The sequence below is a fragment of the Cricetulus griseus genome (genome assembly GCF_003668045.3).
Source record: "Cricetulus griseus strain 17A/GY chromosome 1 unlocalized genomic scaffold, alternate assembly CriGri-PICRH-1.0 chr1_0, whole genome shotgun sequence".
Lineage (NCBI taxonomy): Eukaryota > Metazoa > Chordata > Mammalia > Rodentia > Cricetidae > Cricetulus > Cricetulus griseus.
The window spans coordinates 248,583,259-248,596,062 of record NW_023276806.1 but is presented as its reverse complement, the minus strand read 5'-3'; the positions used below and the strand labels follow the sequence as shown (position 1 = coordinate 248,596,062).

The 12,804-nt window shown below is 55.3% G+C and overlaps 1 protein-coding gene across 5 annotated transcripts in view; it reads right to left on the bottom strand.

Annotated features, from left to right (window-relative positions):
- Window positions 1–216: 216 nt before the first annotated feature.
- Window positions 217–12,804, bottom strand: part of Crtc1 (CREB regulated transcription coactivator 1) — a 55,471-nt gene continuing 42,883 nt past the window's right edge. For 2 of the 5 annotated variants that reach the window (XM_027394690.2, XM_027394691.2), the window contains 6 exons: window positions 11,365–11,498; window positions 10,071–10,373; window positions 8,216–8,317; window positions 5,861–5,947; window positions 5,265–5,445; window positions 4,012–4,223 (listed from right to left, as the gene is read on the bottom strand). In XM_027394690.2, coding sequence (XP_027250491.1) covers window positions 4,012–4,223; window positions 5,265–5,445; window positions 5,861–5,947; window positions 8,216–8,317; window positions 10,071–10,373; window positions 11,365–11,498 — 1,019 coding nt within the window. Of the gene's footprint in view, window positions 4,224–5,264; window positions 5,446–5,860; window positions 5,948–8,215; window positions 8,318–10,070; window positions 10,374–11,364; window positions 11,499–12,804 lie in introns of all 5 variants that reach the window. The other 3 variants (XM_027394689.1, XM_027394687.1, XM_027394688.2) reach the window with 3 other exon arrangements.

The following is a 12,804-nucleotide window of genomic DNA, read 5'->3' as shown; positions in this document are numbered from 1 at the left end:
TGTGCTCTGGTCACTCAGATAGCCGGGCACATGCAACCTACTACAGATGCTGGCACCCCTGTAGTACTGCAGGGTATGATTAGATGGGTACCCCAAGTCTGAGGGACCCCAGTCACTGATTGGTTCAGTGGAGGTGTGCAAGGGTCTCATGCCTGTGTGGAGCATATACACATTACAGGGGATCCAGGATGCGGGGGGAAAAGAGGTAGAGGCCCAGACGAAAACATTGGGTTTTATTACATTTCATTACAAAGGGCGCAAAAATACAAAGAAGCGTCTGCGCCAGAAGGTGGGGCGGGCGGCCGTGCGTGCCCTGAGCAACCTGACTCCCAACTGTGGTGTCCATGTGAACAGTCCACAGACATCCACAGCCGCAGAGTGTGCATGCTGGGGGCAGAACCAGCCTGGGCACCAGGAGGGGGATGTGGAGCCAGCCATTTGCATATATCAGAGGGGCTGTCCAGCCCATATCATTCTGTTTCCTACTAAGGGTTAGACACCGTTGAGGACCAAAACTGGCCTCTGGATTTAAGGCCACAGCTCTGTCCTCATGTCCCCTATGTGATCAGAACTGTTTGGCCAGCTGGGGTGGATTAGGCTGGGCCTTGGTCACCAAGGGATTCTAGAGCCCCAAGCCCCAAGAGATGGGGTAAGCCCCTACTCCATGTGATGGATCTCCAGCCCTGGGGAAGGCGGACTGCAGAAGGTGAAGCTGGCACTGTCATGGGCCCTGCCACTGTCCCCATCCTGCCCAAAGGGTTGGGCCCCTGAGTCTAGCAAGGTTGAGATAGTCACGGAAGGGAAACTGAAGTTCAGGGGACCCCTTGCCCTTGGGAGTACTCCAGCACCCAGGCTTGAGAGGGTACAGGTTCCTCCATCTTCTGCCCTGACTGGGAGACGTGGCTGTGACTAATGGGGTGGTGAGCAGCTGTACCACGATGAGGACCATGCCTGAGACAGGAATGATCACGGTTCCCAAGTCACCCACTAGGAGATCCCTGAAGGAAGTGGGGACCCCAGGAGAAGGGGGTATAAAAAGGGCCAGTACCACCACACTTGAGGCGGGCCTTGGGGTCTGTGAAAGACCACATCTCCCCCCAACAGTCGAGACCACACAGTGTAGACTGCACCATGGTGCCCTCACCTGGACACCTCTTGAAGGACAACACCAGGCCTAGGGCACAACTATACTACTGACCTGACCCCATGCCTGTGCTACCAGCCCTCTCCACCTGCAGCTCTGCTGGGCACGAAAATGTTAGGAAACTCAGGATGCAGTGAACCAAGGCACAGGGCGGTCACCCCTACACCTTTTGCCTGTTCTTGTCCTGTGTGCCAGGCCCGTGTGATAGTGTCAGCCAGCCTTGCATGCTGTTTTGGAATGTGGGTCTTGCTAGGGGACCCCCTGTGTAAGAAGGTTAGGCTAAATATACAATCAACTTTAGAACTGCCACTGGACAGTGTTCCTTCACAGAGAAGGAACATGACAGGGCCTGTGGTTGGGGAACAAGCCATTTCTTAGGACACAGACTGGTTGGGTCCAGCTGCATCCACAGTCTGGAGGCCTCTGGGTAGATAATCACTGCCCCAGGGGCTTGAAAGGGCAAGGTAAACAGACATCTGGGCAGATGGGGAAATGGGTCAGACAGCTGCATGGCTGAGGCTCTGCTGAAGGCAGTGGCACATGGGTGACGTTATGGGGAGAAAGGCCAGGCTTGGCTCACATATCTGTCCCAAGAAAGCATGGATGTGGGCAGAGGGTCTATGTACACGTTGCAGGAACTCCAGGGTGGTTGTTCCCAGCACAGCTCAATGGGTCGTCAGTATGTGCTCGTCACCAGCTGGGGGTCCCGACAGCCTTGAGTTGTCATCTTGGGATGTCCTGGGGATACTAGGCAGATGGCTGGCATCTAGACCACCCCCCAGGAGTCCCCTTGACACTGGGCGTCTAGGCCCAGGGTGGGGGAGAGTGAGCCCTTCCAGAACATGCAGGCACCTAACCCCTGGCCCCTGGCTGAGTTACGAAGACCGCCTGGGATGCTGTGGCAGGGGCCCATCACTGCATCACGGAACTTGGCAATGAATGGACACATGCACTCCTGGCTGTAGGGCATTGAAAACCAGGCCACAAGCTTGGGAGGGTCATGGGGCCATGTCCCTCCCACCCTGGCTCACTGGGAACTTGGAAGGCTAGCTACTGGTTGCCAGAAGCAGGGGTCTGGCCTGAGACTTGCATCAGGCTCTCTGCTAAGGCCATTTGTTCAGGCTTCTATAACTCAGTCTCCAAGAATATGTGCTCTCTGTCTTGTTTTCAGACAGGGTCTCACATAGCCTAGGCAGGCCTTGATTCCCCTGCCTCTGCCTCTCCAGTGCTGGGGTGAGAGAGGTGCACCCCATGCATGCTTCCTAATAGTGATGCTGATTCCTTACTACTCCTCCAAGCCCGCACCATGTGGCAGAAAGGTCTGGGAACTGGACAGGTCCCCATTGGGGCACAGGACGGCATAGTGATGGAGGGGCAGCAGCTTTCTCATGCAGGCAGCCACACAGTGGCTTGGGGGAAGGACACACACAGTTCCTGTGCTCCCAAGCCCCCAGCATGGGCAGTGGACAGCGTCACTTGAGAAACAACCAAGTGAAAGGCGCAGTCCCGGCAGACAGAGGCATGGAACAGCGTCAAGCTATAACTTAGGGTGGTAGGGAGGACTTACAGGCTAAAAGTTGCCCACAAAAGGAAAGCCAGGCCCATGGCCTCCATCACATGGAGTCCAGGTCCACAGCTCCCATCACAGGGAATCTTAGCATAGAGACCTGCTGAGGCCTGGCTGATACCCTGGGGATGCTCAGAGGGAGTAGGTTCTCCAGAGGCCCCAAATGAAAGCCAAGGCCTGTTCCTACAGTCTGTTCTGCAGTTCTTCCAGACATGCTCAGTCCCCAGGACCTCACCTCCAGCCTCCTCCTTGCCTGCCCAGGTCTTTGGAGTTGAGACTGAATGCAGGTGAGTGGGGCCTGGGTGTACAGTCAGGCAGCCTGGCCTGCAAGCACTTTAGGCTACCATTCCAGTTAGCCTTAAAAAAAGGTCAAGGTGGGACTAGGGCTAACACATGCTTCCAGGCCAGAGGCTGGAGGATCAGCCACTAAACGCTAAGACAAACCCACAGGGTTGCTGCCGCCTGAGCCCCACATCCTAAGTAGCAGTAGGGACAGATGATGGGACTGGAAGGAAGGATGGAAATGGGCAGGTGGCCTGTGGCCCTCCATCTGTCCTGCACTGCCATGCTGGATATTGCCTGGCAGTTGGCAAAGGGTGCTTGAGAGAGGGTCGAGGAGGGGGCACTGGCTGCTTCCATGGGCTCTGTCCACACCACATTCAGCCACAGCTCGATTGTCATGCTCTGAGAGCGCTCAGGAATATAGAAGGCAGCCATCCAAATAGTGTTTATTCTGCTCGGGTCTGTCCCTTTGCTCTGCCATCTTCGCCCTGGGCACGGTGGGCATGCGTGACCTGACCAGGGCTGGGGATGACGGTAGGAGGGGCAGGGATGAAGGAAGGCAGTGACAGCTGAGAACAGTCGGGTGGACGGTGCACCTCAGCCTCTGGGACGCTCCCACGCTCATGCCCCAGCCCCCCTCGTGCAGCACATCTGGGAGTGAGCGACACTTTGGGTATCTTGGAAGTGGACCACTGATGAGGGTTCTCACATCCCCAGTGAGGGGCCAGGGAGCGAGCATGGGAAGTCCACGGGGCCAGGCACTCATGGCCTCTGTGATCAGCCTGGCTCCAGGTGGACAGATGAACAGACAGATAGCCAGCCTGGTACACAGTGGCCTTGAGCCAGGCATCATGGGAGGTGAACAACCGGGGTAGCGGCTGGCAGGGGGTGCTGGGCAGCATTGCAAGCTCAGAACCACAAGCTTGGCCGTTGGCAAAGGAGGACGGAACATTGCCATCCCCAGGTTTGGAGCGGTGCCGTTAGGAACTGACCAGCGGCGGGTGGTAGGCATGGCCACTCACAGGCGGTCCATTCGGAAGGTGTCCTCGGTGGCTGGGTCAGCGAGGACCATGTCAGGGTCATTCAACATATGAAGTCCGTCCAGGGTCAGAGGGTCAATCTTCAGTTCATCCAGTGGGAACTGGTGGTCCGGGTCAAAGCTGACATCGCTGACCCCAGCCAGTGAGCTGCTCAGGTCTTTAGAGAGGCTGGGGGGTGACTCTCCTGTCACTGTGGGGCAGGGACAAATGATAAGGCTCAGCCTTGACTCCAGGGAACCAGACATCAGGCCATTACACCTCCCACCAGGGTGAGTAGTAGTGGGAAGGCGGAGAGGAAGAGGCAGTTCGCAACAGGGCTAGCTCTGCAGGGGGTATGAGAATACCTAGGGCGCCTCGCCTGTCAGGGCACTGTGTGCACAGAGCATGAGCTGGTCTCAGCCCTGAGTACAGGTTGAAACCAGATACCTACAAAGCCACATGCTTGGTGGCAGATGGCAGTGTGACCTGCAGGACGCACCCTCCTGACTCAGGGACTGAGTACACGTATGGGCCATGGCTTCACGGGTACTTCTTGCCTGGCAGGTTCCCAGGCTGGAGAGGAGACTCACAGCTATTCCTCTGGGCTATCGAGTCCATTAGAGGTGGACCACAGAGCCCACCCTACAAGCCACAGTGGTCCTGAGGATAAAGCCTCTACCCTGGGTGTGCCACAGTGCCCACAGGGGGGTGACACTACCCTCAAGAGACCAAATCATACAGAAAGCAATCCTTTCTTCAGAGATTAGAAGAGGGTCATGGGTGAGGGAGGCTTAGGGCAGCCCCTGGAGAAGCTGGGTTCTGGGCTGTGGAGTGAGGTGTGGCCACTTCTCCCAGGATGGAAAGGCCTGTACCCTGGACATGGGTGTGGGGCTCTGCCAGCAAGTGACAGAGAATAATGGGTTCAAATGTGACCAGTTTGGTCCTAACAGAAGGCTCTGGACACCCACCCTGTGGGTGACGACTCTCCCTGGCTGAAGACGAGGACAAGAATTCATGTATGTGATGAGACAGTTGAGGGGATGGCTCGAGGTGGGGACAGAGTCCAGTATGAGGAGACCCTGACGGGTAGAACCCTCATCATGCTTGCAGTGGAATGCAGGGACCGTTTGGCTCCTCTGTCCCCTATCCTATGTAGGAACCCAGCCTCATCCCTGTCACCTGTCTGGCAGGGTGGTCTGTGAGGAGACTCTTCATGCCCCCCAGGCTCCAGGCCTCCTGGAGTAACCCTCACCCGTGAGGATGATATTGGGGATTCCGCCGTGGCCTGTGTAGCTGAGCTGCTGCGGGTCCTGCAGGCCTCCATGGCTCCCACTCAGGCCCATCATGGCAGCCTGGGAGTAGTTGAGTGTAGAGCCTGGGCTGTACAGGCTGCTGGAGCTGATGGCATTCTCCATCATGTTGAACTGTTCCAGCTATGAAGGGACCAAGAGAGGCCATGAGGACAAGGGACAGCGACAGTTCCTCCCACCCCCGAGGTCATTCCTCACACCCATGGCCCTGCTGGTGAGGTGATGGGTGGATGATGGACAGGCAAATGAAACTCAAGGCCACCACTAAATCCTCCCAGGCTTCTTCTCCCAGCAGAACCCCACTATGCTACTGCCTGGTGCTCAAGAAGCCTGGCCTTCCTCCCCTGTGCCCTCCAACTCCACTCTGCAAGCTGCACAGAGGTCAAGGAAGCTGTGGTCAAGTCACCATTGCCAGGGCCTTTGCTCCCACAGCCTGACAGCAGGACAGTGAGCAGGGCGGGAAGCCTAGGATGGTGCATAGGTTCCCGTGAGGCCTGGCCCTGTCGTGGTAGGGCCACAGGCCTGGGCACCCGCTCACCTGGCGGGACAGCGCATTGGCCTGCCTGGCTGTCATCTGCTGCTCATAGAATGCGTCCCCAAACACGCTGCCCAGGGTGGACGTGTGCTGTGGACAGAAAAGAGGCCTCCTTGGTTGCAGCCTGAGACCCAGGGGTGGGGGTGGGGCCTCTGTTCCGGGAAGGGGGGTTGATAAAGTCCATGCTTCCCACAGCCCAGTGGGCTGAGACCCTGGGGCCTAGCAGAGGGTGGAGATCACTGGGATTTATCTTGGCATTCTTATGGACACGCCCCAATGCTGGGGTGATTGCTCCTTACAATACCCACTCCCAGGACCTCTGGAGGCAGTGTGCACATGTTGTGATTGGGATGTGGTATATATGTTCTTGGGGAGATATGGAGACAGTGCAAAGGACACACTCTACACAGCACAGGGTACAGGACACAGACAGGGACAAATCACTGCCTGGGGCTGCCAGCCTGTGAGACCCTGAGCTCTGTGGGGGCACATTCCTATCACACTTGCCTTTTAGCCAAGGCTAGCTGGGCTTTCAGGAACAGGCAGGGCAGAGGCTCTTTAGGAGCTAGGGAAAGCCAGAAGGGAGCTCCTATAGGCTACACTGAGGACACGGCCTGGAGCAGGATAGGACATGGACAAAAAAAGGCATGGATGGCCATAAATGTGGCTGAGTCACACCCAAAGCACCTAAAAGTCCAGCTAGAGTTACAGCTATAACAGGCCCGACAGGTCACTGAAGACGGGGACCCATTTTCTCCTCCGTGATGGAGTGGCTCAAAGAAGCCACCAGACCCCAGGCACTCCTGAATGTGGTATGCAGTGCAGACGCCCAGTGAGACTCTAGACATGTCCATGGCCCCCAGCTTAGTATGAGCTTCACCTAGTCCGAGAGACAGATCTCTCTCATATAAGACCTTGCTGCTCAAGACCCCACAGCCTCACACCAGCAGCTCAAGGTTTCATCCAAGGGAGGACAGGGCTATTTTGGGGTGCTGGAGGTACTTCTGAGATGGTGGCTGACTCTTTCCCAGAGCCTTGTGAAGCTGCCCTTGAAGAAAGCAACTCAGGGTGCTCAGGGGTGGGGCTTGAATTCTAGCAGGGGACCCGACCTGGCTGGACAGACATGACACCATGCTCAGAGTGGTGTGAGAGGCACATGGCCAAGGCCCAATGGACACGGTCTACGGGAACCCAAGAGGAAGCCAGACATGGTCTTGCCCACTGGAGTCAAATACCACAAGTCCTGTCCTCACCAGCAAGAGACACCTTTTCCGTATCAGCAAATGACAAACTCCAGACACACAAGCTGAATGAGACAGGATGAGAGCCTGCCTGGACTAGAACAACTTGCTTCTTTTTGGGACAAAGACCATCCCATATTTTTTTCAGAGAAGTGTGCTCTGTGGACTCCTCCTCTGTCCTGGATGGACAGCGTTGAAGCAGATGGATAGCCACTACCAGGGACCGTTCATCCTCATTTTTGTTCCCCCAAAGCAAGGCTGCCTGGCCTCCTGCCTGCCTGCTGGCCCCTGTACTGGGCTTGAGGGCAGATTCCAGGGTCTGGGGCATTACAAAGGTCAATAAAAGTCTTTCTGTATGGTGACATTTTAGGGTGGGGTGGCCCCAGGATGGTGAGCCCCTAACAGGAGTTCTGCACAGAATGTGGGCCTGATGAGACTGAGCCACACCTTCATCCCTGAGTTAAGTGTGGAACAGCAGGGGAGGGGTCAGACCTGGGCCTGGCAAGGGCATCTGGGATCTGGTGCTCATCTGCACCAGGCCAGCAGAAATCTGGAATGATGACTCAGAATGATGCACTGGGGAGGCTGAGGCAGGAGGATTCAGAGTTTGAGGCTATTTAGGCTACACAGTGAATGAGGGGATAGCCTGCGCTACAAAAGCACAACCCAAATAAAACAAAGTCCACACCAGTCAAGTAGGGTTACCTACAGTCTGCTGTGTTGACAACTGGATGCAACACAGTCAGAGGCAGAGGCAGAACAGCACCACAGACTGGCTGGTCACCTCAACTGTGCCCCAATAGGCTACTCCTTGACCTTCACAGGCCTTGGAGCTTCAGGCTCCAGGGTCCTCTGAGCCACACTATGAGGCTGTTCTGTTATCCTGAGAACCTATGAACTACGTGATGGGTAGATCTGGGGCTCTGGTTATCAATGATGTGACTAAATTCTGTGCTCTGTCCTGTGTCTTGCCCCCTGGGCCCAGGTGGCCTGTTTGGTGGGTGCACAGCCCTAGGCTGATGGAGAGGACAGATGGCATGAGGCGGGTGACAGCACAGGAGAGCACTGGGCACATGGGATAAGTGAAGTGGCCCAGGTCCAGGGGAGGGGCCCTTACTTGTGGGGAACTTCCAGGGGAGAAGCCTTGATTGGAGACTGGAGAGGTGGGAGACTGGTTGGCTGGTGAGCCTGCGCTCGTGCGGTACTGCAGAGCCGGTGCCTGTGATGACAGATGGGTCAGGGTTTGCTGACTTCTGCACTGGCCCAACAAACCCCAGCCGATGCTTGGACCCTCAACAATGGATGCCACGCAGGTAGTCAGTGGTTCCTGAGAATCCAGGTGTCTGCCTTGAGCTCGGAGGTGGAGGATCTGACTGACGTTGCTTCCTGAGGGTGCATGGAGGGCTGTAGGCCCCACCTGAAGCCCACAGCAGGGACTCCTGTCTGATGCAAAACCCTGGTCCTGTTCAGAGCCAACAGCATTGGGCACACCCACCTGACACGTTTGCATATCTACACTGTAATCCGCACACGACTATAAGCATACCACATGAACATTCAAACAAACGCCACTCATGAATACCCCCACCCACTTGTGAATATATACATCCCACTCATGAACACACATGAACACCCACAAACACACTTGCACACACTACCCACCTACATCCACACTCCCACACAAACACTCCACCCACAAACACAGCTGCATACACCATACCATGAACCACTTACATGAACACACACATATGTGTGCACATCCACGGACACAGCCATCTTCACAAGTACCCACGGCTCATCATGCATTGATACAATGCCTGCACACCTAGACACATGTACACACACATTACACACTTGTTATATGCAGCCTGCAGGTATGCTGGAATTCATACATGTATATGTCCATTCAAACCCCAACCCTGTACACTGGGCAGGAACACCAGCTCCGCAGGCTGGGGATGGGCTTTTGACCCTATCACCCTTAGCCACACATCCTAGCAGGCCTGCTGTGCAACACACCAGGCTACACAAAGACTGTGGCGAGCACATGACACACAGCCCACAGGAACCAGCCTGCCGAGGTCACACCCTCTGACACCTGAGGAACGACTACCTCCTTGCCTGCTCAAGGCATTAGCAGGGCCCAGCATCCTCTGAGCCAGGCTATGCAGGGGTAGGGCCTGAACTCTGACCACCCTGCAGCTCAGGGGCTGCATACATCCACACAGTTTTCCTGGTCTCTCGCTCTTGCTGAGGCCTATGTCAGCAGGCTGCGGTGAAGTCAACTCCAGATTTGGTATGGGGAGGATATGGTGAAGGAGGGACCAGCAAGGTCCCATTGTGAGGCAAGGAATGATGACTATGGAGAATCCACGTGAGCTGTAAGGCCGCCCAGGTCCACTGTCCTTGGAGGCCAGCAGTCCCTGGGATGGGGCCAGGCTCTGCTGATTCTCTTCATATAGCTGGAGAACAGTGCCACCCCTGTCCTTGCCTGGGTACTTCCATCTGGGTCCCCCTGGCAGGTTCCCTCTGAGGCTCACAGCCACTTGGCAGCATGGCCTCCTAGTTGCTGGGACACCTGATCACCACATTCATGTCAGCAGCCTGGGCTGAAATGGAAAAATGGGGAAAGCTCACAGTGTTCCCAAATGGGCCCTGCCGTGTGGTTGGACAGGGATGGGACCTGTCACCCCCATACTCAGCAAGGCATAGAGGTCAGGACTAAAGGGGTGCAGTCCAGCACCTCTCTCTTCAACCTGAATCTGGACCCCAAGAGTCTCTCCCCTCCAAGCCTTACCATGCAACCTAGACCCTTCGGCAAGAGGGCAGCTGTGAGTGATCTTGAGTGGAGTCTGGGACTAGTGACCCTGTTTGTGCTTCTGTTTCTCCAGCTATACACTTGTAACTGCCTCAGCTTAACAGTGCAAGCTGTGAGCCCCACCAAGTGCCCAGGGACCCCCTCTCAGGCTTACCGAGGTGGTGTCAATCCCCATTGGCGGCTGGCCGGAGTTCTCTGCAGGAGACTGGGGGAGAGTGGACGGTACAGTGACTGAGAGCGGTGGCAGCTGGGGCCCCCGCGTCAAGCTAGCACTGGGCAGCAGTGGGCCACCCTGGGGGAGGCCCACAGACACCTGTGGGGGTGGTGGCTGCTGTTGGGATACAGGCGGAGGTGGAGGCGGTGGCTGGGGCTGTGGGGGAGGCTGCTGGGAGCCAGCCTGGGTGAAGAAGGCGTAGGGCAGCTGTTGTTCCAGGGACAGGGCGTCCATGGCCACGGCCTGCAGCAGAGGACAAGGATGAGGATGAGGCAGTGGGCCTTGGTAGCGGAAGCGGCAAGGGAGGAACTGTGGGTCTGATCCCCACAGCCTGTTCTCCCTAGAGTATGGAGGCTATATTCAGTGAGGGTGGACCTTACCCAGGCAGGAAATAACAAAATTTTCTAACAGAGCATAAAAAGTAAACAGAGACAGACCCTGGGCAGGGGGGTGCAGACCTGTCACCCAGCACTTGGGAGGCTGAGGCATTCTAGATTCAGTCAGCCTGAGCTACTGTTTCTGCCTAGTCACCTTGATGCCTGCTGATGCCCCTAAACTACTCCAAGTTCACTAATGTATCGGGTAGTGGCCACACAGGAGAGTCGTGAGGTCAAGGTAACTGTCGGCTCCTTAGTGGGGCATGAACCTTGGCTTAATAACAAACAAAAACACTCCAAAATAAGTACCATGCAAACACTGAGTTGTGCCTGGGGGTAGTGGCACAGTGGGGCAGTGGTGACACACGCCTTTAATCCCCGTACTCAGGAGGCAGAGGCAGGTGATCTCTGAATTCAAGGTCAGCCTGGTCTACAGAGTGAGTTCCAGGACAGCCAGGGCTACACAAAGACCTTGTCTCAAAAAGCCAAAACCAACCAACCAACCAACCCATTGATTTGTGTAGTATTTGTCTGAAATTTTCTTGAAAAATAGCACAAACAGGGCTGGAAAGTTGGCTTAGGAGCTTAGAATGACAGCTGCTCTTACAGAGGACCTGGGTTTAGTTGTCACACCTACACGGCGGTTCACAATCACCTCTGGTCTCCAAGGGAACCTGGATTTGCATGGTATACATGAACTCACTCAAACACACACACAGAGACACACATACACACACACAGACACACACACACAAAATAAACAAATAAAACTGGTACAAACAGGACCAAGATCCAGATCCTACAGGCCAGGGGGAAAAGAGGGGCTGGTGGATTCCTGTCTTCCCCACCCACCTCACCTGAGTGATGGGTGACAATGGGGACAGGGTGGGTGACACCTGCTGAGTCTGCTGCCGCCTGGTCTCTGAGCTCAGGGACAGGGGGCTGATGACTGCTGGCCGGTGCTGTGGAGAAGAGCTGGGAGTGTTCATACCTGTAAAGGAAGAAGGGGGTTAAGGAGAGGCGCCCACATGGGCACAGCCCAGCTGCTCAGAGAGAAGCCAGTGGGTGCGGCATGTGGTCAAATCCACGGGGCTCTGAGGAGGGACGTCCCATTAGTGGTCTCCCTGGGTCTCCAGCCCAGCAGCCTGATTTCTTCTTGACTTCAGTAGCCGAAGAGAGCTGTGTCCTACAGCCCTGCCAATCAGCATGTAACGAACTGGAGCCATCTTGGGGTCTTGGCCATCATTCCTGGAAGGGCTGCCCATCACTGGTAGAGGGGAGTTGTCAGCCATAGAAGGCTAGGAACCCTCTGGTGACAGGGAGAGTGGGCATGTACCCCTACCCAGCCATCACGATAGAAGATAATATCCTTCCCTATTGATGAATATCTATATTTATTTATTAAGGTTTATTAATGTGTGTGTTTTGTCCAAATGCATGTCTGTGTACCGTGTGCGTGCTCAATGACTGGAGGACAAAAGAGGCCATTAGATCCCCTGTAACTGGAGTTATGGATGGCTGTGAGCCACCATGTAGGTACTGGGAACTAAATCTGGGTCCTCTGTAAGAACAGCAACTGCTAGCCGGGCGTTGGTGGCACACACATTTAATCCCAGCACTCTGGAGGCAGAGGCAGGCGGATCTCTGTGAGTTCGAAGCTAGGCTGGTCTCCAGAGCCAGTGCCAGGATAGGCTCCAAGGCTACACAGAAAAACCCTGTCTCAAAAAACCAAAAAAAAAAAAGACCAGCAACTGATCTTAATCACTGAGCCAACTCTCCAGCCCATATATGTATGTATGTATGTATGTATGTTTTGTTTTTCAAAACAGGATTTCTCTGTGTATATCCTTGGCTACCCTGGAATTTACTCTGTAGACCAGGTTGAGGCCTGCCTCTGCCTCTGTCTCTCAGGCGCTGGGATTAAAGGCATGTGCTGCCACCGCCTGGCTCCTGTTTATATTTTAACTTATTCTTTTGAGGTAGGGTTTTATGTAGCTCAGGCTGGTCTCAAGATGGCTGAGTAGTGAGAACAACCTTGAATTCCAAGCCTCCTGCCTCTGGGTGCCGGGACGGAAGGAATAAGTTAGCTTGCCCAGCTTTGTGCATGGCAAGTCAACACTCTGTAAGCACTGCACCAAATGGGCTTCAAGCTCCCATGCTGTTACTACTGCTCAACACAGGGCTGTCCTGGGACTCAATAGGCGGCCCAGGCTGGCTTTAGTCTCAGAGCAATCTTCTTGCCGTCTCCCAGGGCTATGTCAGCATAGCCCATCTCCCTTTCCGGCTTGACTCAGGCA